Raw genomic sequence first — 27,867 nt, 5'->3', positions numbered from 1 at the left:
AGAGAATACTTTAAATATTGGCCGGTTATTTTTCACACAGTGACGTTAACTAGGCAATTGCCTATATTTCTAACATACACTATTTGTAGAGGTCACGCGGAAAACGGACAGTAACTGCAGTGTGAATTAATAGTGCACCCATTGTCTCATTTCGTAAACCATTGCCTTGGTCATGCCTTGGTTTTCTTGACGTTCATGCTGAGACCGACTGTTAAGCTGTGTTCACACATGCCCTTATTACCGGTAATATTTTATCTAGGCTTATGTCCGATCGAATTAAATATATCCGCTAATCCCTTAGCGCGTCCACATTTGTCGGCAATAGCGCTATACGCTGTCGAAGTTACGTAATAATCGGATTAACTACCATAGCAATAGGTGAATCATGATGATTACTTGCACCTGTACGATTAGTGTCTTTGAAAAGACCAGTATTGTATTCAATCTATATGTTCAAAATTGTTTTCACCTATTGCTATGGTAATTAATCCGATAAATTGCGTAACTTCGCCAGCGTATGTTCGACGTGTTATGTCCGATATAGCCTATTACCGGTCATAAATCCCTATTACCGGTCATAAAATTTATCCCGATTTTAAATTTTTTTCACTTTCAATAAACGCCCCTCTTTAGAAAAAATTACAGACCATGCGGTAGGTATGTCATGTAAGAAAAATGCAAATGCAAAAGTTCCAAAATTCAGACCAATTTTGTATTTATGTAGATTCTATTATTATTATTATTATTATTATTATTATTATTATTATTATTATTATTATTATTATTATTATTATTATTTTAGTTTGACAAAGTAGTCCCATTTTACAGTAGACTTAGCTCTATATCGCATTTTATACATGTAGGCCCTACATGGTGGACATCTTTGAAAAAATGACAAAAATAAAAAAATAACAATGACTCCCATCATCATGCTATCTTTTTTCTTGGGGGGGGGGGTGTCCCAAATTTACAAAACGTCGGCTTCAATAAAATTGCGACCTCCCCTATTTCGTCAGCAAAGATTTTATGCCCCCACCGTTTGCACCCCCCCCCCCCCCCAAACAGGCATCAGTCTTTTGGAATAAAATAAACACACTATCTGTAGTCATGTTGAGTTGTGACTCCCTACATTTTGGTCATCAAAAATATTTTATGACCCTCCCTATTTTTCTTTCCGTATTTGGGACCCCCCTAATCATCTTATAAAATCCAATTACATGCCTTTCTGTTATCATGCTTATGGCTTAATAAATGTCATCTCCATCTACTTCCAGGGCCATACTGCCCCCCCCCCCACCACCACTTGTAGGTCATCCCAATAAAGATGGTCAATTGCTCCTGCGCCTGAACTTTTTACCCGATCATGGAGGGTGCGATGGAGAGTTTTCAGTGCCTTTATCTTCGCATGTACCTGCTCCCCAACCGTATGGGGAATCCCCCCCTTGTCATGTAATAGCGTGGCTATCTCCTCCCAAAGCTTTTTTTTATCCCAGAAATACTTTCCGTGTCTCTCCAAATTTTGAGGATAGCCAATGTTCCTTGTCATTCCAATTGACCCCTCTATTGCGTTTATTTATATTAACATTTGCAGCTGCAGCCATGATGACATCACGCAGTAAATTACTCTGCTCAGTGGCGTAGATTTCTTTTTGTTTGACATTGGGGGATGGAGTTGGGAAAAAAATCAAGTATAGTCAATCCAGCACCTTTTGGCGACAGAATAAGTTTCTGGTTCAATTGTGCGCGAAGCGCGAGAAAAATTTTGCTATTTTGAAGCTAAATTGATGAAATAATGGTGTAAAAGTAAAATGCGCGCGAAGCGCGAAAATTTTACTTTGGGGGGCAAAAAATGGGCAAATATGAGGTTAATTTGGTCAGAAACCCATTATCAGGCGTCAACATGGGGGGGGGGTGTGATTGAATGGACCACCCCCTGGCAAAATATGGGGGGATTTATCCCCTCCCCATCCCCCCGGGCTCTACGCCTATGACTCTGCTTAAAATTTTGCGCGAGTGATATACTCCCAGTTATATCCGACAGCCCAATAGTGCTGCATGTCCACATGTAATTACTATTACCGGACGTAACGTTTCGATCGGTCTTAACAGCTCTTAACCCTGGATATCTTCAGCCTTAAATTTTCGGATTTAAAGCACATTACGTCGGATATAGTAATTTTTTTATATCCGACGCTCATTCACACTGCCACTTATATCCGATACTATTACCGACGTAATTTAAGTCCGACTGTGTGAACAAATTGTCGGATTTAAAGCACATTACGTCGGATATAGTATTTTTTTTATATCCGACGCTAATTCACACTGCCACTTATATCCGATACTATTACCGACGTAATTTAAGACCGGTAATAAGTGATTTAAGTCCGACTTTGTGAACACGACTTTAGTGCACAAGCGGCTACGGGACAACAGGTAACCTTCCGCTCAGCTATTGTTGTCATTGTCACGCAGTAATCCGTTGACCGCTATCCTGTGAATCGACATCTATTCTAATTGATCGATGGGTGATTCTCTGAAAAGGGGAACTTTTAAGTCCCGCGACTTTCGGCGCTCATAAAAGTTTTAAAAGCGGATTTTTTTTTTCTTTTTTGGCTTAGTCATGGACTTTTGTATGTATAAAAATAGTTAAGAACATCCAAGTGGGGAAAAATTAATTTCTTGGAGTCAAAAAATTCTTCAATATCTGACGACCCCCCTGAAAACCCCATGTCCCGATGTCACGTACCGAATTTTAGTGATTTTGTAGTATTTTTGTGAGCAAGTGTGGGAAGTGAAAATTACCACTGACTGGGGTAAATATCATGTCTAAGAAGGTTTAAATGCTTAAAACCACTTCTAAAGTCAATTTTATGGAATAATTCAAACATTTGTGTCAAAAAATTGCTGTCCCCAGTTGGTTTTGCATCATTGCCGTCACATTGGCATCAAAACGGCTGGAGGTGAAGACCAAATATCAGAGGTCAATAATTTGACCCTGTACGCTGCCTTTTACAGACGACGAAAAACATCAACCCGGAATAGGTCCACATTGGCACTCTTTTCCTGCCAATTTTGAGGGTATCTTCAAGTATACACGCGCGTACCTTTATTCAACATCATCTCCAAACGTTTCTGATCAATTTGATATAAGTCTTATTGTTGAATTTTTCCGGAAAATAATGATGGTTGAATATGTCCCACAAGCTGTTGTGGTGATATGTAACACGTGGGTAAGCTTAACCCTGCTATTAATCGTAAGCAATGTCTCAATTTGCCGTGGCGGAGATGATTCTCTATATGAATTCGTGTAGAAATATCATCTCCGTCACATCACCATCACATCACCGGATCTTGAGATACAGCGAAGTCCAGTTTAGTTTATCAGAAAATGCTTACCAATTCTAAACCTTCTCATCTGTATGAATTTCATTTTCAAGTAGTGTGAAAACATTACTTAAATCAAATGTCTGTGACGGAGATGATTCTCTATAGGAATTTGTGTAGAAATATCATCTCCGTCACATCACTATCATCTCCATCACAGCATTGTCATCTCCATCACAATTGTTGTTGACCTTTATTTGACCTTTGACCCAGACAACATGGAATTTACTATTTGGAAATGTAATTGATATTGTATGTGTTTATTATGTCAATAGAAATTTATTTAGTTATTTCAAGCAAAATTATGAATATACTTAAGTTTGTATAAAAAAAATACTAACAGAAATGACATTTTCCGTACAGCCTGCCTCTCATTGTCCCAACTAAATGACGAAAGTACAAAATCATATTTTTTTTAAATGAAAAAAGCAAACATGAATCAAGCAACTTACAAGTTATCCATAAAACTCATAATTAAGAGTTTTAACAATTTTTGTCCTTTTTTCCTTTTTTGGCCTAAATGTGACGGAGATGATGCTCACCTGGCACAACCTGCAGATTACGCCCTCTATAATATAGAGGGCGCCCTAAAGATTGCGCCAAATATTGTTTTCATGCACTAGAGACTTACATCCTTACAGATATGTAAAGGAAACATTTTTATAATCATTTTCAAATTCATATTTGCCTATCTTCCAATAGTACACCTTTTCAGAGAAATACCCTAATAATAATATTAATAATACAAATTTATTCTGATGGTGGAATTTTCTTTCTTTACTTTATTTCTGATCATTAGTTTCTGTTTGTTAGGCCAACACTTTATTTTCTTCTTTCTTCCTTTCATTTTGTTTATTCTTCTCATCACGGAGAATTTATTTTGTCCTTTTCTTCAAAATATGTAGTTCTTTTCGTTTTATTCGATTTTTCGTGATTTAATTTGTCTTATTTTCTTCTCTTTTCTTTTGCTTTAATCTTTTTCTCTTTATTCATTTCTTTGTACACATTTGCTTGCATTAAAGCCCTATTTGTTTTAATACTTTATCAAATATTTTTTCTTCTTTCATTTAGTAATTCTTTATATAGGCCCTATTATTTTTCTTTATTTTAATTTAGATTTTCTTTTTCTGTTCTCGTCCCCGGGTTCTCGTCGGCTTTCTGCCTATTTCTTCAAAAATAAATATTTCTTTTCTCCTTGTGATTGAAATTTCTCATTCCTTTTTTATTATTGGCCTATTTTAACTTTGACCATGCAGTTTTCTTTATAAGACACAATTACTTACTTTATTATAAGTAGGCCTATAATATTTTTACTTCTTAACCTATTATAATGCTATAGGCCTATACTATTATGATATATTTCAGCTTATTTTATTTTATTTTATTTAATGTAATTTTATTTTGTGTTTGTTTTATTTCAATTTTGATTTGAGATTTGTACAAGCATTAGGGCGGGCCTATATACATAATTCTACTTTAAATGTTTATTTTCTCTTTAATTATGAATTAATTAAATTTATTTATTATTATTTTTTACAATTAATTATGTATATATATATATTTATTTATTTATTCATCATTTTATTTCTCTTCTTTCTTTCTTGTTTCTTTTCTTTTTTCTTCTTTTTTTTCCAGTCCAGATTGTCCCCTTATGGCGTTTGGGGGCCTTTGGTATCAGTTCTTCAGTAACCTCCCTGTTTGCCTGTATGAAACATTGATATGTGGATGTAGCATCTTCATCGCCCTCACTTTCATGTTGCAGAGCACTGAATCTATTCCGTATACTTTAACAGCACACAGGTCTTGTAATTGCGTGTCTTGTGCCAAAACCTTCCAGTTGTACCTGATCTTCCGTGGTGGTGTCTTGCCATTTGATCTCAAGCTGAGACGCACTTTTGCTGTAACAACACGGTGATCCGATCCAACGCTTGTGAAGGAGTTGTAGGTGCAACAGTTCAGAATGCTATTCCTCCACTTCCTGCGTAAAAGGATGTAGTCAAGTTGTGCCTTAAAACCAGATGGTAATACTTACTTACTCTTACTCCGTCGACTCTTGCTGTCGGGCATCAATGATGGCTCGCCATAACCGCCTGTCCTGCATGCTGGTCTCAATTTCTGCCACTGTGTATCCTGTGTCTTGTTGAAGCAGGTCCACAAAGGTCTTCTTGGGACGTCCTTTGGTTCGTTTTCCTTGGGTGGGCGCGGCGTCCATGTAACCAGATCAGATGTAATCCTCCCTTTGGCTCTCTTACAGTGTCCCGCAAACCGTAGCCGTCTTGTGCGGATTTTTGAGGTCACAGGTGGAATGTCCCCATACAATTCCTTATTGGTCATATGCATTTTCCAGCTCACATTTAGTGCTGATCTTAACATTCTTGTATAGCAGCCATCCATTGCTTTGCCAATTTTCTTGGTAATGGTCCAGGTTTCACAACCATACAGCAGGACGCTTTCTACAGTAGCTTGGAATAGGTGTCACAGTGTTTTGAGGTGTCTGGGTAGAGACGATTTCCAAATATTATTGAGCTTGTTACAAGCTTTCCATGCCATTGCCTTTCTTACTCTGATGTCTTGCTCAGTACTCCTGACCCACGACCCCAAGTACTTGAAGTCTTTTACTTCTTCCAGGAAGCTGCCATCCTCGGTTTGGATTTCAACATCTGTTGAATGGTTGTACACCATGAATTGTGTTTTCTTCGCATTCATGTGTAATCCCCACGAAGTGCAGCGTTTTCTACGTTTTTGAGCAGTTCCTGTGCTTGGTTGGCAGTATCAGATAGTAGCGCAATGTCGTCTGCGAAGTCAAGATCAGTTATATTCAGTGGACCAACTCGTCGGCTTTTTCTAGGTTTTATTGTGAAGCCTAATCTCTCCTCCCTGCCATCTATTGCAGATCTGAGGCAATAGTCTAGGACGATGATGAACAGATATGGTGCCAGCGTATCACCTTGTAACACACCTGCTAAAATGTCAAATTCATCTGTGTCACCATCTGGGGTCATCACGTTAGCCTCTGTACCCTGGTAGGTGTCTTCAATTGCATTCACAATGATATCTGGGATAGCTTTCAAGATCTTGATCATTTTCCCTCTGTGGACGGTATCGAAAGCTTTTTTGAAATCAATAAATGTTACCACTGCAGAGAGGTTCTTTTCTTCAATGCCCTCAATAATCCTTCTCAAGGCAAGAATCTGCTCAGTGGTCGATCTCTTTTCTCTAAAGCCACATTGATTCTGTCTGAGTTTACCATCAAGGTGTGGTCTGATCCTGTTCAAGAGCATCCTGTTGAATGTTTTAGCAACTATTGAGCTTAGGCTGATTCCCCTGTAGTTGGCTGTTAGGCTGAGATGGTAATGTACATGTCCATAATCTGGATTTTTTCTTGCAGAAGCTCACATTTGCTATTTCCAGTTCATTCTCTATTAGCTTCTATTGCCAGAGTGTGCAGCAATTCTCCATTTCTGTTGGTGGAATCATGGTAGGGGAATTTGTAGTGCTCTTTGCCAACTCTTGCATTGAAGTCACCCATTACCATAAGGAAGTTGTGAGCTGGAACTTGTTTGATGGACTTGTCCAGTAGCATATAGTGTTCTTCGGACTCTTTTCTCATCATACACATTAGTTGGGCAGTATGTGACAATGATGGTGGTATTGGGACTTCCTCCAAAGGTAGCACATATTATCCTTGGTGTTATGCATATGCAGGAGAGAAGGATCTTCTTTGCCTTGGCACTCATTAGAATCCCAACACCTCCAACCGCTATGCCGGCTCTATTCCTCCATGCTGATGATGATACTAGTTGATATCCATCAAAGAGGTCATGATGTCTGATTGGTTCATCAGGGTGAACTATTTTGTGCTCCTGTAATCCAATGATGTCTTGGTTGTAACGCTTAGCTAAGCCACATAGTTCCTCTTGAAGGTATATACTTCTTAGTGTTCTTGTATTTAAGGTTGATACAAACATTGATTGCTTACATTTTAGTAGATTTTCTTTCCTTGTTCCTCCTCTCTCCGTGCAGTGCACACCCGTCCGTGAGGCTTTAAGGTGGTCACATCATTAATATTAGTAGCTAATACAGATTCAGAACTTGGATTTAGGGTAGGGGCTTTAACCCTAGTGCGTTTAGTTGTAGCCATCATTTAAAGTCTTTCAATTGCTGAATACTGTTGATGGTCGCAGCTCCTATCAACAGTTGTCCAGTGGCCGTTGAGAATGTGCAGTGCACTGAATTCTTCATCCGCCCTTTGCTCTTGTCACTAATGTCTCCAACCATAGCTCCAAGTATATAGCTCAGGTCTCAGGACTCCCTGATTTTGATCACTGGCTGCTGGTTGAACTCATCTCATGGCACCCTTTTGCCGTTTTGAGCCTGAATCTCTACTCCGCCTATCTATCTTAACTATTTGCCCATAGCGGGGGCAAGCGTTGGTGAGCACCAGAGCGTATCCACACGCCGGTGGGTCATGCATACTGCACCTCTAGGGCCGCTTGCTGCTCCGAGATCCCCTACATATCTGCCTGGAATCGCAAGATATGTAGTTACCGGTAGTGACCAACGGGGGGGGGGTTATGTAGGAGTCTTTAATAAGGAGAGGCTGTGTACTGGCAGGAGAAGACTTACGCACACTGCTTCTCTTTTCACCTTTTGGCTAACCAGCGGCAAGGTGGGTTGCTCAGCAGCACTGAGGAGTGTTTCAAGCAAACAGACTAGAAGTAAAGCTAGGAGAATGATAGGAGAGTCAGAGTAGGAAGGATAGGTATGAAGGATAGGGAAACAGCAGCTACAACTACATCTCCAACTACAACTACATGCACTAGACGCATCACTTAAACCTGTGACAAGCTTGTCACCCACCACCAAAATAAGTTACCACCACCAAAATAAGTTACCAACCATTAACATTGTGATATGCGCCCTTATTGACAAACACGAACTGCACGACGTTTCCCAGCAAAATATATACTTTTTCATAGTGACCATAAAATATGTGGTTTTGCATAAATTATGCAAAACTACATAATTTTCAGAAGTATGTAATTTTGCATATGCAATACCACATGCTTTTGGAAAAGTATGTAATTTTTCATAAGCAAAATATCATATTTTGGAAACGCATGTGGTTTTGCACGCAGCACCGGTCAGTGGTCTCACACATACCACAAGTCAGGCTATTATTCTCTAAACCTTAAAATCATCTAAATTCAGTTTTTTGCAACCATTTTCAGAATGAGCAAAATCGCTAATTGGGCCATAATATAAACGACCATACCATTGAATAAACACGGGTGCAATCTAATTTTAATTTATGCTCAACCAACGGCTTAGCTATGCACAATGACGTGTAGGCCTGGTGATACATTAGGCCTACTTGCGCGCGTCTAGATGTGTATTTGATTTGATCATTGATGAAGTATTGCATTGCTCACATTAATTATAGGTCTATGTGTGAAATAATATGTTATTCGATATTTAAAATTAACTTGTTAATTAATCATTTATTACTAATAATAAAAACGGGAATAAAATGCAGTAGACAAAACTTATAGAATGTCCCACCGTAACATTTGTAGCTGTTCCCCCTGGTAAGTTGTGTGTTTCTTGTCAGGGAGAGCTCATACATATACCTCTGCGAACTCAGTGCACACAAGAAATGACTTTAATGCAGACTTGCTTACTTACTTGCTTAAGATGAGTGGTGTCCTCGAACTACAACAGCACGCCAAACCCTTCTGTCCTGCATGGCCGTTCCCAAATCCATAACATCCAGTCCAGTGTCCTGTTTCAATACATCCACGTATGTTAGAGGGGTCTGCCAGGTTTTCTGTTTCCATGTTTTGGTGTCCAATGGATCAGCTTGGCTACAGGCTCATTTTTGCTTCTGTATGCATGCCCACTGGGCATTGCCCAGCGTAACGTGTCCTCCTCTCTCTGATCTTCTGTGAAAGTTTCGGTAGGTCCCCATACAGCTCTTTGTTTGTGATGTGCTGCTTCCAATTGATGTTGTAAACTGCTCTAAGCATTCTTGTGTAGCAACCATCAAGTTCTTTACATAATCTGGGAGACATGGTCCATGCTTCACATCCATAGGTTAGTACAGATTCGACGGTAGCAGAAAATAAACGAGTCTTGAATTTGGGAAAATAAACGAGTCTTGAATTTGGGAGAAAATAAACGAGTCTTGAATTTGGGAGTCTTGAATTTGGGAGACCTTGGGAGTCTTGAATTTGGGAGACCTTGGGAGAGTTGACCTCCAGATTTTGTTGAGGCTGTTACATGCTCTCCATGCAGCTGCTTTGCGTGTTTTTACGTCTTTTTCCGTGCTAGCCATCCATGCACCCATATACTTGAAGTCGCTCACCTCATCTAGTTTGGTGCCATTGTTTGTCTGCATAGATATCTCTTGACTATGGTTGAAAGACATGAACTTTGTTTTTGAAATTTGAAGCATTCATTTTGAGGCCAACTTTTCCAACAGATGATTCAACCCTTTGCAGTAGCTCTTGTGTTTGGTGGATTTCCTCTGAAAGTAGGGCTATGTCGTCTGCAAAGTCTAAATCTGTTAGCACTTCAGGTCCTATTCGTCTGCTTCTTCTCTTTTCCAGCTGGAATCCAAGCTGCTGTTCTCTGCCTTCGACTGCCTCCCTCAATGCGTAGTCCAAAACCACCACAAAGAGGTATGGGGCAAGGGTGTCTCATTGCAGTACACCAGCAAGTATATCAAACAGATCAGTTTCTCCATCTGGAGAAACTACTTTTGCCTTGGTATCTTCATACATTCTTGCTATACCTTCCACAAGTTGATTAGGGATTCCATAGGCTTTGAGAATTTGCAGCATCTTTCCTCTATGAATGGTATCAAAGGCTTTCCTGAAGTCTATGAAAGTTATTCTTGCAGGCAGGTTTTTGGCCTTCACTCCTTCAATGATCCTCCTTAGGGCCAGTGTGTGGCTTACTGTTGTTCGGCCTACCCTGAAACCATTCTGGTTGATCCTAAGTACTTTGTCTACTTCAGGCCTGATCCTATTGAGAATCATTTTGTTGAATATCTTGGCTACAACTGAGCTTAAGCTTATCCCTCGATAGTTTCCTGCTTGACCAAGATCTCCTGACTTAGGAATTGGTACTATGTTGAGGATAGACCACTGGTCAGGCTTGCTTGTTGCTTGTTGGTCAGTGCATTGTTGCAAAACTCCAACACTATGCCATCCAGATCACATCTTTTAAGTACCTCTGGTGGAATGCCATCCTCTCACAACTCTTCCCTTCTACTAGTGCAGACTTTGCCTTTGCATATTCCTCCTGACTAAATGGTGCCACATTGATGTTGAGATCCTTGGCCACTGGTACAATATCCTCATCTTCTCCATCTATTTCTGGAGGGCTACCTAGAAGATCTTTAAAGTGGGTGAACCAGTTGTTAATCCTTTCATTCTATGTGTCTCCCTTCAGCTGACCTTTCATTCATGCTTTCCTTCCAGTTATTTCATTAATTAGCTTCCAGCTTTGTCCATGCTTGCAGTTGTCATGCGCTTCCTCAACTGCTCTTAGCCTTTTACTTAGATCTTCTTCCGTAGCAGTATTATATGCTTCCTCTAAGTTTGCCTTGGCTTCCTTATATCTGTGTCTGTTTTCCTCAGTTGCATCCAACTGGTACGCATCATAGGTTGCTCTGATGTCATCTCTTGCTCTCGTCACTCTGATATCACTTGAAAGCCGCACCTTCCTATTCTTCTTTTTAACTGGTATCACCTTTTCTGCTGCTTCCCTGTTGGCTTTTATGAATCTTTCATACCTCTCAGTAGCTGTTTCCTCCACTTCCTCCAAGGGTTGAAACCTGTTGTGTACTTCAACAGTATATTGCTCCTGAAGCTTGGAGTCTGAGCAGAGTGTTTTCCAGTCATGGTTCTTCCTCTAGGCAGGGTCTTGGTCTTTCTCAGGCTGAGTCTGATCCTTGATGTCACAATTCTATGATCTGATCCTACACTTGAGACGGTATTGTATGCTTCTGCATTTAGTAGGCTGTTTCTCCACTTTTTACGAAGAAGGATATAATCCAGTTGGTACTTGCTTCCTGCTGGGCTGCAGAAAGTCCACAGCTTTCCTTTCCTCTTCCTAAAATAAGTGTTAGCACAAATCAGGTTCTTTTCAATTGCCAGATCAACCAAGAACTTCCCATTCCTATTAGTCATGTCATGGTAGGTGAACTTTGCATCCTCTGTTCCAATTCTGCCATTGAAATCTCCTATAACCATCAAGACATTATGCGCAGGGATGGAATCTATAGTTCTCCTCAAGTTGTCATAGTGATCTTCTACTTTGTCTTCGTCTTCCACATTGGTGGGACAATAGGTAACAATAACAGTAGTTGCAAGGTTTCCTTGAAAGTTGGCAACCAATATTCTTTCTGTATGTGGTACCACACCAGCCAGTGAAGCCTTTGCATTTGCACTTAGCACTATTCCTACTCCCCTGTAGCTGCACCTGCTCTATTCCTGGTAGCTGATGTTGTGATAAGAGTCTGTCCCAGGATGTCTTCATATTTGACTGGTTCTTTATGTACTATGCGGTGCTCCTGGATCCCCAGGATGTCGATGTTGTATTCTATCAAGTTTGACACTAGCTCTTCTCTACATCTGTTCTCTCGGATGGTTCTCACATTCATTGTGGAGATATTGACGATTTTCTTGCAGTTCATTAGGTTTTTCCTGTTACAAACGCTCTTATCAGACTTGTCCCTTCCATAAGGCTTTGAGGAAAAGTCGTCATTTGATTTCTTCAAATCAGCGTCAGTTTCAGAAATTGATGTTTTGTTAGGGACTTTAACCCTAGTGTTATATAGGTTTGCTGTCATAGTTTTTCTGTTGCTCTATATAAATATCTGTGGTCTCAACTCCTACAGAATGGTTTAACATTGGAGTTTTCCTTCTCACAGCTCTCCAGTGGCCGAAGCATACGAGATATTATCTGATCCACATCGCCCTTCACTCTTACCATCCCGTCTCCAACCAGATATGGCAAGTAGTACAGGTCCCAGGACTCCCTGTTTGCGTTCACTGGCCGTGATATGAATGTAATCCATGACGCCCTTCTGCCGGAACAATGCCGGGCATGACTCGAGACTGTCCGCCTGAGGTAGTGAACTACCTCAACTATTAGTTGGGGCAAAGGTTAGTGTGTAACCAGGGCGTGTCCACGCGCCGGTGGGCCTGCGTACCACACCTTTGGGGCCCTTTGCTGCTCCCAGATCCCCTTATGTCTGCCTGGTATCGCAAGATGCCAGTTGCCCGGTAGTGACCGCTGGGAGGCCATGAGGAGTCTTGAGTAAGGAGAGGCTATGTACTGGCAGTGGAAGACAGAATACATAATTTGCTTCCCTTACGGCTAGCCAGCGGCAAGTTGGGTTCATCCGCAGTATAGAAGCGTTTCAAGCAAGCAAAAAAGAGAAGCGAGGAGATCGATAGAAGAGAAGCTAGGAGAATGTTAGAAGGGTAGAAAGCTAAGAATGAAGGATAGGGAAACAGCAGCTAACTACATCTACAACTACAACTATGTGCACTAGACGCATCACCTACCCCTGTGACAAAAAAGTCACCCACCACCTAATGCAGACAGGTGTTGTCAACGCTTTATACTGTTCAAGTTCTGCAAGGATAATCTATTCTAGTGGTTTTTTTTAATTATATTAATCCAACTGAAGTGTACTGGAAGATGAGCAATTAACAAAGCCTCAATTGATGCGAATATTTTAATGTCAACAATGTACCCTTTATGACAAGAGTGGTGCCCACAGGGCCAAAAATGTGCAACTTGTCAGGGGGGATGGCTACTTACCAAAAGTGGGTTAACCAATAGTTTCAAGTTTCTCTTGTGCGGAAGGCAAATAATTAGGTAACAATTAATTATTGATACATGAATGAATGAATGAATGAATGAATATATGAATGAATGAATGAATGAATGAATGAATGAATGAATTATATAACCATTAAATAATCAAATAAATCGATCTATATAAATAAAATAAAATAAAATAAAATAAAATAAAATAAAATAAAATAAAATAAAATAAAATAAAATAAAATAAATAAATGTTGATAATGATCATTTTGACAACAGCATTCGTATAATTATGATGGACATGCCGAAGAAGAAAATAATCGTATCCAACAGCGCGTTCTGAACAGGTCCTAGGACTACTGGACAATTGGAATGTAACATCAAATTTAATATACCAAAAGACGAAAAAGTAGGGAAACATCCACCATCTAAACAACTCATAACACCAACACCCCCTTGACATAGGGCATACACTCAAACAAATAAATAAACAAACAAACATGCTCAATAGACACAGAGGACGAATTTGAGTTGTTCTTTCATACATATAACAGGCCTATGTATAGCAACAATATCCCATGCTAACTCAATTCGGCCAAAGTATGGACTTGGGTGGGTTTTGTATTCATATATTCAATTCACTACTCATGTATTTAGAGGGGAAGGCGACACTCCAGAAAATATTTTGCATGACCTTCAAGGTCAGATTTGAATGCTTATGCTGTATTGTAGTATGCTAAATTCCTGTGTCACCCACCAAATCTTCACTCGATCTGTTTCTACTGAGAATGTTTACCGCGAATTCACCATGCACTATTAACCACCTCAGAAGGTGGTTGACGGATTCACTCGCATTACCCTGCATTCACCTTCACCCGATCTGTTTCTACTGAAGCCGTTACCGCGTATTCCTCGCATCACCCTGCATTCACTCGAATTCACCTGCAACCGCTTGCTCAGTAGAAACACGCTGATAGCCTGCAAGTGGTTAAGGCGAAAGCCGTGTATTTTAATGACATTTAAAATGAATCTGTATGAATGTGCATTTGAACATATTGAATGTGCTTCATCTTTGTCAAAACTCAGTCCTTGTTTTCCTTTCATATTTGCCAAATTATTCATTCCAAAAATAACTAATGACAATTTTAATGACATCTTTCACTTTCAGGCAATTTATACACATTTTTTTACTCTTTTGCTGGGATCACTGAATAAGCCTTAAGCCTCCAGCATACTTTCCTGCCGCTTGCCGCTGCGGCAAGCGGCAGGGCGTTTCAACCAATGACAAGCCTTTATTGTGTCCGTTTGTCTGCAATGCGCGTGCGCCACGCCGCTCAGCGGCAAGCGGCAGGGTAGTATGAAACCAGCATTAAAGTTCCGTAACCCAATCGATTGCCTCATTGTTCTCATTGTTGATGCGTTTTCAGTTTTTATAATAGAGAGATTGCGATGTTCCAAACGCAGCACGTGGAACGTATAATTATGTTTTCACGTACGTTTTTACGTACGTTAATACGGTGTTAAATATTGCTAGTCTCGGTTCCAAACTGGATTGTGCTCATTTGTCACGAAGGAGAACGAGTCAGCTGGAATAAAGGCTATAATATTTGATCTAATCTAATCTAGGTCGATAGAGGGCATAGTGATTGAAAAATTAACAGTAAGCTGAGTCTCTGCCTAATTCAAACTGGCCGCTTTTGATTTTGACTAAAATTTTGACCTACATGCTGATTAAACTTAATTATTTTTTTGTGCTTCACAAATATTAGTTGCCCAAAAACATATATTTTGGTAGATTAAAGATCACTACATCCATCATCATGACTTTACTTTCAAAATGAGTATTCTGGCAACCGGTAAGTATGATGATCCGGAAATTATGCCCTCCTTTGGACATTTTGATTTTTTGACATTCGCAATGTAATACACATTTTATGGCAAATGATTAAAAATTGATATTTTTGATATTTAACAGTACTCGAAGTAAACTTTATAAATCTGATGATTTATATTTAAAGTGTATGTAGGTGGGATGAAAAGCCGACGACCAATTGAAAATTTTGATCTTCCGTATTGAAGATATGATTTTTTTTCCCAAAACACCAAAAAAATTAGGTCTTTTTGGGAAAAAAATCCATATCTTCAATACGAAAGGTCAAAATTTTCAATTGACCGTCGGCTTTTCCTCCCTGCTACATACACTTTAAGAATATTATCATTAGATTTATAAAATTTATTTCGAAGACTGTTATATATCAAAAATTTGAACAAATCAAATTTTAATAATTTGTCATAAAATTTGTATTATATCGTGAATTTCAAAAATGAAAATTATTTGATATCAGAAAGACATTCTTCGTATTCAGAATGCAATTCGATATGTCTGATGTGCTCTCATGTCCCACAAAAATAAAGTGTCGAAACGCTCAAAACGCTCATTGGCCCATTCCATGTCAACTCCAGGGATGTGCACCGCAGCACCTCTTTAATTTTTTTCTTTTTCTGTGTGGTGGTAGATATTGATGAGAAAGTAAAATCCCGAAAATTTGAGCTTCGTACTCCATTTCGTTTTCCCGTGGCATCAATTTGAAATTTAGAGGGGTCAGCGTAAAAAATGTGTCGCAACGCGAAAGACGATGTTTGGAGGTCCATCATTGGCGTACGCAGGGGGGTGTGAGTCATTATACATGCGAAATCAAAAATGTGTACAACTCTATGGAGAATGCAAACCTTACTGATGTATTGAAGCCATCGAGTCCCAAAGCCAATATCTCTCAGAAATGTTGTCCAAGGACATATCTTCAACATACCTGAAGTTGATGGTGGGGCAAAATGTCTGACATTGGTTTTCAGGGGGGTCAAAATGTACAAAAAATGTACAATTGGAGTTTTGCATGGGTAATATCTCAGCTAAAAAGTATTCTAATAGGCTCAATATTGGATAAGAGTAATGTCCTACCAAAGGGCTCTGACTGGCAAAAAAATGGACAATAAAATTATTTTTACTTTCGGAGTTTTGACCCCCCAAAGTTGGTCCTGGATGGACGAAGTTGCATTTTGAGGGCCCTATATCTTTTAAAGTAAAGGAGTTACAAGTTTTCTGATGCCAAATTTGAATTCTACACAAATAAGTACCCCAGAATACATACTTTTCAAAGTTGTAAATGGTTCCCTTTATACATTTATGGACCTCCAAACGTTGACTTTCGCGTTGCGACACATTTTTTACGCTGACCGTACCCCCCTAAATTTCAAATTGATGCCACGGGAAAACGAAATGGAGTATGAAGCTCAAATTTTCGGAATTTTACTTTCTCATCAATATCTACCACCACACAGAAAAAGAAAAAAATTGAAGAGGTGCTGCGGTGCACATCCCTGGAGTTGACATGGAATGGGTCCAATGTTCCAGATCCCTTAAAAATTGTAATGCTAAAATTGGTCAAAACAGGAAACAATACGATGGTACCATGCACTTCAATGCACAGACACTATTTTTTCCCTGGAAGTTTCACGACCAATTTTGGAAGAGGTCTGTAGAAATGCAATGAGTAACTTTGAAATGCAAGAGGGTGACAATCCACAGTTTAGGAACTGCTATTCTAGACATACAGCAACATGTTACCATTAACTCTCTCCACGCGGGAGTCGACTGCAGACGACAAGTTTCATTTTTTTCCCAAAAAATTCAAAAATTTCATAATTGTTTATTTTCATTACCATATTTGGAAGCAGCATGAAATATGCATTAAAATGAGTACAAACAAGCCTGGTATTGGTTCAGTGGTTCTTAAGATAGGTCTTGATATTTTGAAAAAATATCTCAAAACTAGAACTTTTTATGTTGAAGCCTATGGCTAGCATACAGAGCATTAAAGACTGCGCAGCCAGGATCAGTTCCGCGAGTTTCGCATGGGTTACAACTAACTCAATTTTTTACGAGAGAAAACTGCACCATTACCAGGGCTAGAACCTGAACTCGTAACCTCTCGCCCGGGACTCTCGTACCACAGTCGATCACCTAATGGATTGAGCTAACTTGACTGCCCATAAAACACAATCATTTGAGAAAAATGATGAGCTAATGAGATGCCATCACAGTTTAGCGCCCTCAAACAATCGGGGTACAACATTTTTTTCCACATAACACTCTATTTCAATAACATTAACAATATATATAGGGACAATAGCCAATGAAAGCGCACACATTAGATATTGTCGCCTCCGGTAATTCCTCTATGATTCATCTTGACGATTCATTAAGTATCTGACATTAAGATTTGTCAATTACCCCAGTCTCCGCCCATCGCCATGATAGCCCATAATATATAGCCAGGCCCATTCCGGGGGCCCTCGCATCTGATTGGCTGACGTTTTTTGGCAATGGAAATGTGATGGTGATGCCGTGTCACTGAATTAGGTCTCGGTGGTTCATATGTGGGCGGAGCTTTGCTTTGTTGAAATTATATAAAAGTATGTGCAGTGACATTTTCATGTTCAGTAATTACGTTTTTACTTACTCTATTTTGCTCCTGGATGTAAGTGACGAAACAAAAGGTAAGCAATTTTCGTACTTTATAGTGTTTCTCATTAGTATATTGTACAATGATTTGAATAATTTAATAGAAAATGCATGAATCACAGAAAGGACGCATTGACCAAAGTAACCTTAATAAGGATAAAACACAGTGGTTGTGGTGATCGTCTAGACAAAGAATTCTACATTTTTTACTCTTGTATATTAAATTATATTCTAATCATATTTGATCATAGGCGACTGAAGCGGGGAGGACGGAGGGTAAATACCCCTCCCCCTAAATGTTGGCAAGGGGGTCGTCCTCCCTAAAAATAATAATAGAAAAAAATAAGCAAGAATTGCCCTGTGCATCTTCCTTTTGACCACGAAACGCACTATGTGTTGGGCCCAAATAAGGTAAAATTGCACAAAAATGTGGCCCACCAAATAGCAAAACACACCTTCATTTGGGGCTATAATAGTCTGAAATGTGAATGTGTCCGTGCCACTGTATTTGATCAAAAATGTACTTCTGAAAATAAATTTTTAAATCATTGAATTTGATCAAAAATGTACTTCTGAAAATAAATCATAGTGACATTATTATTTTATACATGCATACTTTCAAACATTTATTGCTAGGTATATGGTTCCAGTTTTTAATAAGCATAATCAACCAGCTTTTTACTGTTAACATTTCAGATAATTGAACATTGAACCAGGTGACACAATGCATACGCTCCGGAAGATTTTAGAAATCGGGGTTAACCGTCCATATGATGCCAAAATTATTGGGGGTGCACTATGGTTCTTGGCCCATGGTAACAAATATTTTTGTTCCGGAGCCACTGCAAAGCCAGATTTCCTTATCAAGCATCGTTCGAGTGGAAAATTCTTCCACGGGGAACACCCTGGAAATAATACCAATATAGTCCTGCATTCAGATCAACATAATAGAATGCAATGGACCTTCGAAGAAATCGACGGTCATTGGGGGTACATCAAGCATGTCTCCAGTGGAAAGATTATTCACCCATATGGAGGAAGCTTGCAACCAAAGAACGGTACCAATCTTGTGCTTCACAGTGATCGTCATTACGGAGCTTTGTTCGCACTTGACGCTGTTAATGACCGTATCATGCACCAAGGCGGGAGGTATGTTTACTTATAGACGAACTTGAAAAAATATTACATGTTTAGAAGTGTTTTTTTTTTTTTTTCCATTTTTATTCACCTGTACTTGGGCCTGGTGGAAGGGAAAAAAGAACATACAGACATGGTCCACCAGACCCCATCTTAATTACGGTAACCAAGATAGATGCAAAGATACAATCAGATTATGACAATGAGATTTAAATAATACTGCCCCACCACGACAACAGGACCCAACCAATACCTCTGTTAAAAATTATAAAAAAGAGCAAATGCTACGCTACCAAGAGTGATGAAAAAGGCAAGCAGAAAAAGAAGTGGTAGCCCAGCAAAAGCATGAAAACACAAAGGCAACTGTTGGGTCCCCCTGCCATGGGTGGGCAGAATCAGCACCATACAACATGCATAATAAGATCAAGCAACTCATGTTGGTTACGAGTGCATCAATAAATTAGACCAGGGATTTTCTACACAAATCCCACCCAGACACCCCACACACAAACATGCAGGACAAGTGACAAAACAAAACACTGAAAACTTTCCCATATCACAGTGCAAAAAACATGGTCCACCATGGCAGGAAAAAGAAAAAGAAAATTGAAAAAAGGGGTAAAAATATATAAAACACCATGATAAATGAAAATTGCATCCCATTAAAAACCAAGATCAAAGGAAAATTTCTTAAAATGGTTACCCAGTTTTCCTTGCTTTCCGCAATTTTATATTCTGTGCCAAATTTTACATGTTTAAAAGTTAAATAGTTATATGAAACCGGATCGTGGTAAACGATCTAATGTTATAAACTGAACTAACACAATTTGGCGCTTTAGCCGCAGTGTTGCAATATTCATATTGTACCCTATTGTCAATGATTTGTATATCTGTTGTTCTGGATCGATGCAGATCCCAGTTGTTAAAAGAACTGGTAGGCCTACTCCATATTCAATTCATACAAGCCAATTCATTAACACATGAATGATATTTTTGATAGGCCTATGGACAGAAAGACAAACAGAGATTGAATACGGCCGCACCAGGAATTGACAAATGAAATGATATAAGAAATAATAACCCATAATAACCTCTGCATTAAAGTATAAACTGCGGAATAGAATTTTAAAAAATGCACTTCAAGTCCCATTATGGGAAATAATGCAACATTTTTGGGTTTATTCTGTTTCAAAACTATCGCCATGATCGACGGCTCCATCAAGACTTGCCCCTCTAAATCATTTGATAAAAGTGATCTTGATCTTCAGCAAAAAAAAACCCGTATCTTTTCTGTAAAATTATAATATTCTTATTGCCCACCAATCCAAAAAAAATATATTATCATCACGTTGATTTTTTAATCCATGTGCGGCCAAAGTTATTGTTTTAGCTAAATTCAACCTGTGTTAAACTTGGTACATTGACTAACCGGCGTATTTCATGGACTGCTATGCACGCACGGAAGCAGTATGTACCCCCCCACTCCCCTAAAATAGAAAAAAGAAAATCCTGCGTTCGGGCCTGGTAATACTGATATCAGTTTATTAGCCATGATAGCGGCATGTGGGTTCGAGGCCCCCCTCTGCTAAACCAGACTTCTGATTTTGAAAAAAAAAAAACCCATTTCATTTTAGGGAAATGTAGCTGAATTTATGTGTGGCGTTGAATGGTTAGAAAATTATTACCATTCTGTAATTTTGTGCGTATTCTAACAATGTAATGAACAAATTTCACACCCCCGGGAATTGATGTGTTTCGTGACACGGCGGAATGCGGCGGACGACCTCTTGGAATAGTGAATAAAACTCGTACGCAATGGGGACTGCGTTATAGGGACATTATGTTCCCGATTCCCCATTATATGCTACATCCCGATGTTACTAAATAAAAAAAACCCTTTAAAAAGGGATGTACCGGGACAGGAATGATTTCATGTGATGATTAAATAATCCTTCTGAAAGATGCTTGTAATGTGTAATATTTGACAGGCGAGACATGGTTTTAAAATGACAATTGTGATTCAAGGATGTACATCTAATTGATTGGCCTTGGTTGGATGCTTGCAATTAAACATATGGGGTAATCTCTGATAATTATGTGATATTGTTGGCTGGCAAAATAGGGAGATTTTGGATGGTGGGAAGTACTGGTTGATTGGTGGTAGGGCCTATTGGTGAAAAGGATTAGTTGACGCTAATTCACATGTCCTCCTACTCAAATATTATTATCACCAGGTTTGGATGGCGTGAGTAGGAAGCAGATACTGTTAGGGTACAAACACCCCTACACATATACCCCACATACATGGATTGCTAAATGGTCTTGTGGCCTAAAAACAACCGACGTTCGCACCTTAGGGCCTATATTATAGATTAATTCATTCATAGCTCTTTTTGTTTTTGAGAATTTAAGCATACAAAGTAACAAGCAAAATTTCGAGAAATATCATTTTTCGAAAACTGAACCCAAAAATAGCACCTTTAAAGCCACACTGTGAATGTAAAAAGTGGTAGGGTATTCTAAAAGATAGCCAATATTCTAAGTAACAAAATTCAATCATTACTTAGGACCTATGCCCTAAGCTTCATTCTAGTTGTGACATATTTGTCATCATAAAAATAGACCCAAATATTTGAAGGTGATGTGTGCATCAATAGCTTTTGGTCATCGTGTTACCAGGAAATGTACATATTTCCAATATTCAGTGATCTTGCTTATTTATTAATAGGCCTACAGGTCTTCGATGTGAGGGATTCAACTTTTACCATGTTTACTGCATGTTGCATGGTCAAACATGTTACATGTAGTTGAAAATTATCCAACACATAGGCCTATTAAGATAACAGACCACCACAGACAGACCACTAGGAACATGAATAGAGTAAGATGTGTAAATTAAATATGTCATCATAACTCAGCAGGTAGCTCTCACCAGAGATATTGGATCACATACCATACAACACACTGAGATACTGAACTCACACAAAGCATGTATGGTACCCGGTGTGTCTGCCCACATGATCCCATAGCCTGCCCAGATAAGTGTTCTAGTAAAGAGAACCAGCAAAACTTCCTAGTCTAGATTCAGAAAAATTATTTTCCTAAAACATATACCTATTTTACCTTACCATGCAAAATCAACACAATATTTCTGATATCCGTTCAACCACAAGTTATATGTTTACACATTACAAGCATAAAACATCATAAAAACAACTTGATTCAGGTACGTGCTTTCTTCATGAATTTCTGTTTCATACATAGCCTAGAAACAGCAATTTTTTATATCCAACTAATAAGTACCGCGGCCAGCTTTGCTGGCCCCGGTACAAAAATATATATAATATATAGGGTGTTTGTGAATATCGTCGTTAACATAAGCACGTTCTTGTTACTTATTTAGATTCGCTCACCCTAAAGATGGGAGCCCTAACCCGCCGAATGACATGCAGGTTGTGCTACACTCAGATGTTCACCCCGCCATGCGTTTTCAGTTTGTTTCGACAACAGATCCCAACAAGGAGGTACTTATTTACGGCATCCCGACAATGGCAGGTTCCTGGGAGATTATCAACAGTGTCCAGAATCCAATGGCGGAACACACTGTTGAACTTCAAGTCAAGTATGGGAAGTCCAAAACAGTTAGTGGCAAGTCAATCTTCCAGTACAAATGGGAGGCGTCGGTTGGTGTTATGTTTGAAATATTTAAGGCGTCTGCATCTCAGTCTTTCCAGCACATGTCGGAACAGGCATCATCCGCCACCTGGAGTGAAGAAACCACCAAGACAAGGACAATAAAAGGTAACATTTTGATCTACCGATGTATAGTACCACTTACTTTTATCGATTTCTCAGTGCACTATTGCTCCAATTTTAAGGTGGTACTAGTACACCCCTTGATAAATTTGTGACTATTTTGTCTTTTTTCTCAAAATAACACACTGGAAAAGTTATGTATATTATATGGGGGCAAGGAATCCAGTTACTACTGTTACGAGTCGTACTTGACTCAAGGCCAAAATCATCTTTTACCCGAACTCACACGAATGCACAACACAAATACACTGTTTGATTAAGCTAACAAAATCTAAGTCTTTAATTGAAAGCACGTTATGATTGGTACAATATATGACAACAAATGCACATACACAATAATCAAATATAATCACTTCTTAACTATTTAGTACTTAGCCAGCATTCTTCTTCTTGGTGATCATAAAGTTCTTGCAATGTTCTAGACGACTGATGTAATATATCCTTATTCACTTGTCCTGCGAAAATCAGCAAATACCAGTGATCACTTGCGTTTATAAATATCCTTTATGAAATCCTCACACAAAAATGGCGTTGCTTTCTCCTTGCGCTGCTTTCTCCAAACTTAACTCCTTGCGCTGCTTTCTCCAAACTTAACTCATTGCGCTGCTTTCTCCAAACTTAACTCCTTGCGCTGCTATGGCGCTATTTCCACCTTTCACACAATATCTTCAGGAAGCAGGACTGCGATGCAGTTGTCCCCACTTATATTGACAGCTGTGTTGTATCAAAAACCATAGATCATCATATTTGGATAATCTATGCAAGAACCAGACTTCAGCGAGTCGACAGAAGAATTTATATTCCTTTCTTGGATGAAGTACGTTCTTTGACGTATTCTAGATCTTCTCGGCCGACAACACTGGCAGGTAGTAGTACATTGACTACTTAAATTAATTCTGGTTCGCAATTTCCTTTCTTTGAAGGAATTGGACTGTAAGCATATTAGCTAGCTAGCCCAGATCAACACTATCAACTGTGAATAATTGTGTTTACATTTTCTTATATATCAAGCAGTGGGAAATCCCAAATATTAATAGCCAAATGTGATCTTGGAAATTCCCAAGCCTTAATTATAACATTAACCTTTCACATGACATCATTTCCTGAGGGGAATCCCGTGATGTCATCTTCACTTTACAACCTCAGGGGGTTTCCAAATATTCCAAATTAGATATGATTCAACTTGTTTTGCTCAATTTGAGAGGGGAATTCCCCCAAAATGTCATCACTCATGTAACTTTGTAAACAAAGATAAATCATCAAATTAAATTACTCAGGGCACATCACACTACACTGGAATTTCAGTGACTTAAGACAAACGGTACGGTATTTATGATAAGAAAAGAGGTACCGCTAGAATGTACCTCATTTCTTAACATATAAACTCTTCCAAAAAAAGTTTGGAAACTTTCAAAAACGGCTGGATATCAGAAATTTTTGAAATCTATCTCCATATTGTTTCATATCAACAATGACACCTCATTTGTGACGATAACTTATTCCAAATTCAAAATTAGTCACAACATTTATCAGGGGTGTTGTACACGTTGTAAGTTCTGCCTAAGACCTGTAGAATAAATCAAAACGTTTTTACGAAATTAAAAATACTAATCATAGCCTATTTTGTAAGAAAATATAGAGAGTTGAGTGGACCCAAGTGCAACTTTCAAAACGTCACATTTGTTATATTTTGAGCTATTGTTAAACAAACTCTGCTACTCCTCTGCTCGAAATAGTACAGAATTGACCACGACACGAGTTGGTAATGTGCATTATTCTTTGGCCCGGTTTTCGTCCGCACTTGGGTGTCCTCATTTTCGAGTTTTTTTCGCCCATTCAGCATTAAAATTGCACATTTTTGTGCGCTTCTAGCGTATATATATTTAAGTCACGTGAATCTTTCATGTTTTATAATAAGTTGGAAAATGATATTTAATATAATATTATAATATGTATGTTTAATCTAATTTTGTCATATAAAGTATTTATACAATTTATCAAATTCGATATTTCAGTCAAGCCCGGACAGACGGTTGTGACATGGCAGTACGTATTTGATGTGAGTCAGAACGAGAGCAGTAGGTTCTTTAGGAGTAACCTGCTTGCTGATACTGAAAGTGACCAGGTGCCGCCAGGGGATTCGTATTACACCGTGTAAACTGCTAAATGGGAACATGAAAATATTATCGAAGGGTCTTTTGTAGTTAGATAAATACATTTGGTAAAATTATTGCTACGCATGTTTGCTTTTAAACTATAATAATAATAACTATAATAATAATAATATCTTTTAATAATCTTTTATAAATCCTGATCCAAAGAGTGTTCAGTTTCTTGTTGAATAAATGCCAACCAATAAAATTTGGAAAGTTTTTTCAAGCATCTATATCTCAGATTAGTTGTGACATATTCATATCGTGTTTCATATCAATAGATAGCTACGTGTTTTTTTTTCTTATTTCTCACAAACTTGAAATTGCTTACCGAGAGGAAGCTTTCATCCAGTATTCTCTTGGACGTCTTCAGCCCCAATATTTGGCACGTGGGGGCGCTGTTAGCTATTCTGAGCCACCGACACCAGACGGTGTCAGTCGGCTCAGAAGCCCGCTCAGAAGGAGTTATACACGGCGGGCAGGTAGTATCTAGCTACGTTATTCCCCTTGACAACGACTACACATTTGACACAGTCACCTTTTTCATTTTCATAGCTGAGTGCATGTCTTGTAAGTGTAGTGGGGGCTCAAACAGAATGTGCCAAATTGACCATTATTCTGTGCTCAAACAACACTAGTCACTAACCTCAACAGCGGGTGAAAAAAACACCATACGCAGCCACAACCTCACCAACCTGGTTACACGTTGCTGTGGAATGGCATTCCATTCTTCAACCAGGATTTGTCGCAGGTCATTCAATGTGGTTGCATTGGCTATTCTGGCACGCACAGCAACAGCACGACCAACTGGTCTCACACAAGTGTTCAATCGGGCTGGGTTCTGGGCTGATGGCAGGCCATTCCATTCTCTCTACTCCAATATTTTGCAGGTAGTCGTTGACTACCCTGGCTCAGTGGGGGCGAGCGTTGTCATCTTGGAGGATTGCATTAGATCCCAGATTGCGAAGATATTGGATTGCAGCTTGCTGCACAGAATAATGGTCAATTTGGCATATTGTGTTTGAGACCCACTACATTCACAAGACGTGTACTCAGCCGTCGAAAAGGTGATTGTTTTAAATGTGGTGTCATTGTAAAAGGGAATAAAGTAGCTATCCATTGATATAAAACACGATATGAACATTTCACAAATAATATGAGATAATAGTCTTGAAAAAACTTTCGAAACTTTTGTTGAGGAGTTTACATTCGACTACAGATAAGACTCCTCAATCAGTCCAGTTTTATTAACGTTTTACCTGAAATAACCAATTGTCAGAGACGAAGCCACTTTCTGGCTGTATGGCAAATTGGTTCACTGCATGATGTCGTGAAGAATTACTGAAAACTTTGAGGAGACCTGTAGTCTAATGAGTCAATAAAGTAGAGGTGGCGAATGAGTATTCTTATAGTGACAGTCAATCGTAGTTTATGTGTGTTTTAATAACCTACTTGTACTCTTACTAAAATTATTTATCATTATTTACAGTCAGACGGCAGGTCACGATCTATGCATTACGAGGTCACAGTTTCTATGCTCGCAATTTCTCAACCCAGTCACCGCACTGATTTTTCCGAAGTTTGCCGAAGTAAAGGCCCATCTTAAAACCATTTTCTGATAGTTATGGAGTAGTCATCAGTTGTTTTAAAAGCCTCAAAATTATGTTTGTAGGTTTGTCCTTGTCTTATCATGCAAAAAACTGGTATTCATAAAATATTTCTGGAAAATAATTGCGCTAAGATAATATGATAAATTTGAAGGTTTCATGAACTGTGCCCAAATAAACCGTGGACCTGACCGTTTACAACCTTCCCCTAGAAAATAACCATAGGTAAATTGCTCACAAAACATTGATCTGTCAGTTAATAACAAAATCAGAAGTGTTCAACGGTTTTCATTAGGACAAAAATGGAAGTAAAAGTATATAAAATTACGACTGGATCGGCTTTTTACGCCATAGAATATTATGGAATCTGCACCCTCATAAACATGACAAAGTCGGGCAGTATCACACTGGATTTTTGTCTGATAAAGCCATTGCGACTTTAGGCATGTTTTGTTGTAGCAGGTCTGATATTACACAGTTTTCCGAATACCACGAGTCAATCCGATCGGTTGAATTCACGCGCCTGTATAAACTCCACGCACGATTGGTTCTATGTCCTTGTCTACTACAAAAGCAATATTGATTGATTCCGTGGCTACCACACAGACGAATTTTGACAAAATATTTTATATGCGTTTTTTGGTCTATTTTCGTGGATTTGACCGTTTGCAACGTTGATATGATATAATTTTCATGGCTTTTGGAAGGGAATGATGTAAAGTTTGTACACTGAAAAAACAAGAAGTATCTGTCTGCTGGGGGTATTCTTTAAGACAAAAAAACTACCCGACTTTGTACCCAAAAATTGAGCAATCTGTTTTGTTCCAAAAATCACATTTCTTCACTCATTTTCGCTAAAGTGAAATCTGGTAATGATAGATTGGACCCTTTACAACCAGAAAACCTTTATTATTTGTCATTCGAAAATTAATAGCATTGCAAAATTAAATAAATACAAGGTTATCTCCACTTAATTTCTACAATTTCACAGAGGATAGACCAAGTCAGATACACTCAGAAAAAAGAAACCAAGGCCTATATCTGTGACCGGCCGGTTGACTGTTTAGCCTATTTTGTTTTCCACACATGCTCCAATTTAGTGTTACACATCGCTGGTTCCAGTGACTCATTAGCTAATAAAATATCATGTATAACTTGTTCCAAATAGACCTTTGACTGTTTGATATACATTAGAGAATGAATTTGGAGAAAACCTTCTGATAATTACAGCAAGACCTTCCCTGTAAGCTTTTAATCCGATAAGCTGATTATCTATTTGTTTTCATGAATTGGAACACATTCTTTGATGTATTACTGGGCTCAATCATATGAAATTACTGGAGCGTGAGCCACCCAGGCTGATGGCTCAGCATAGTATTTTATTGTCAGAAGGTTTTCTCCA

The 27,867-nt window shown here is 38.7% G+C and overlaps 4 protein-coding genes across 4 annotated transcripts; 1 reads left to right on the top strand and 3 right to left on the bottom strand.

The window, feature by feature from the left end:
• Positions 1 to 6,908: 6,908 nt before the first annotated feature.
• Positions 6,909 to 7,355, bottom strand: LOC140138337 (uncharacterized). Its single transcript, XM_072160243.1, has one exon. It carries the CDS (start codon positions 7,353 to 7,355, stop codon positions 6,909 to 6,911), a length of 447 nt encoding a protein of 148 aa, XP_072016344.1.
• A 2,730-nt stretch (positions 7,356 to 10,085) lies between these two features.
• LOC140138335 (uncharacterized) lies at positions 10,086 to 10,427 on the bottom strand. Its single transcript, XM_072160242.1, has one exon. The coding sequence runs from the start codon at positions 10,425 to 10,427 to the stop codon at positions 10,086 to 10,088; it is 342 nt and encodes a 113-aa protein (XP_072016343.1).
• A 163-nt stretch (positions 10,428 to 10,590) lies between these two features.
• LOC140138334 (craniofacial development protein 2-like) lies at positions 10,591 to 12,055 on the bottom strand. The gene is made up of 3 exons (XM_072160241.1): positions 11,875 to 12,055; positions 11,186 to 11,797; positions 10,591 to 10,778 (listed from the first exon to the last, which is right to left on the bottom strand). Exons 1-3 carry the CDS (start codon positions 12,053 to 12,055, stop codon positions 10,591 to 10,593), a joined length of 981 nt encoding a protein of 326 aa, XP_072016342.1.
• A 6,402-nt stretch (positions 12,056 to 18,457) lies between these two features.
• On the top strand, positions 18,458 to 25,976 carry LOC140136841 (uncharacterized). Its single transcript, XM_072158440.1, has 3 exons — positions 18,458 to 18,901; positions 22,293 to 22,690; positions 24,721 to 25,976. The coding sequence occupies exons 1-3, from the start codon at positions 18,477 to 18,479 to the stop codon at positions 24,861 to 24,863; spliced, it is 966 nt and encodes a 321-aa protein (XP_072014541.1). The 5' UTR covers positions 18,458 to 18,476; the 3' UTR covers positions 24,864 to 25,976.
• Positions 25,977 to 27,867: the final 1,891 nt, after the last annotated feature.

Source organism: Amphiura filiformis, chromosome 17 (assembly GCF_039555335.1).
Source record: "Amphiura filiformis chromosome 17, Afil_fr2py, whole genome shotgun sequence".
In the NCBI taxonomy this organism is placed as follows: domain Eukaryota; kingdom Metazoa; phylum Echinodermata; class Ophiuroidea; order Amphilepidida; family Amphiuridae; genus Amphiura; species Amphiura filiformis.
This window is presented reverse-complemented; position numbering and strand designations above follow the sequence as displayed.

What these genes read in the sequence shown, in the direction of transcription:
- LOC140138337 (XM_072160243.1), bottom strand. Translation starts at nt 7,355, where the DNA reads ATGTTTGTATCAACCTTAAATACAAGAACACTAAGAAGTATATACCTT.
- LOC140138335 (XM_072160242.1), bottom strand. Translation starts at nt 10,427, where the DNA reads ATGATTCTCAATAGGATCAGGCCTGAAGTAGACAAAGTACTTAGGATC.
- LOC140138334 (XM_072160241.1), bottom strand. Translation starts at nt 12,055, where the DNA reads ATGAATGTGAGAACCATCCGAGAGAACAGATGTAGAGAAGAGCTAGTG. An exon ending in AGCTACCAGGAATAGAGCAG is followed by an intron (nt 11,798 to 11,874) that starts GTGCAGCTACAG and finishes TACCACATACAG; the next exon opens with AAAGAATATTGGTTGCCAAC. An exon ending in GAGGAAACAGCTACTGAGAG is followed by an intron (nt 10,779 to 11,185) that starts GTATGAAAGATT and finishes AAGATCTTCTAG; the next exon opens with GTAGCCCTCCAGAAATAGAT.
- LOC140136841 (XM_072158440.1), top strand. Translation starts at nt 18,477, where the DNA reads ATGCATACGCTCCGGAAGATTTTAGAAATCGGGGTTAACCGTCCATAT. An exon ending in ATCATGCACCAAGGCGGGAG is followed by an intron (nt 18,902 to 22,292) that starts GTATGTTTACTT and finishes TTACTTATTTAG; the next exon opens with ATTCGCTCACCCTAAAGATG. An exon ending in CAAGACAAGGACAATAAAAG is followed by an intron (nt 22,691 to 24,720) that starts GTAACATTTTGA and finishes TCGATATTTCAG; the next exon opens with TCAAGCCCGGACAGACGGTT.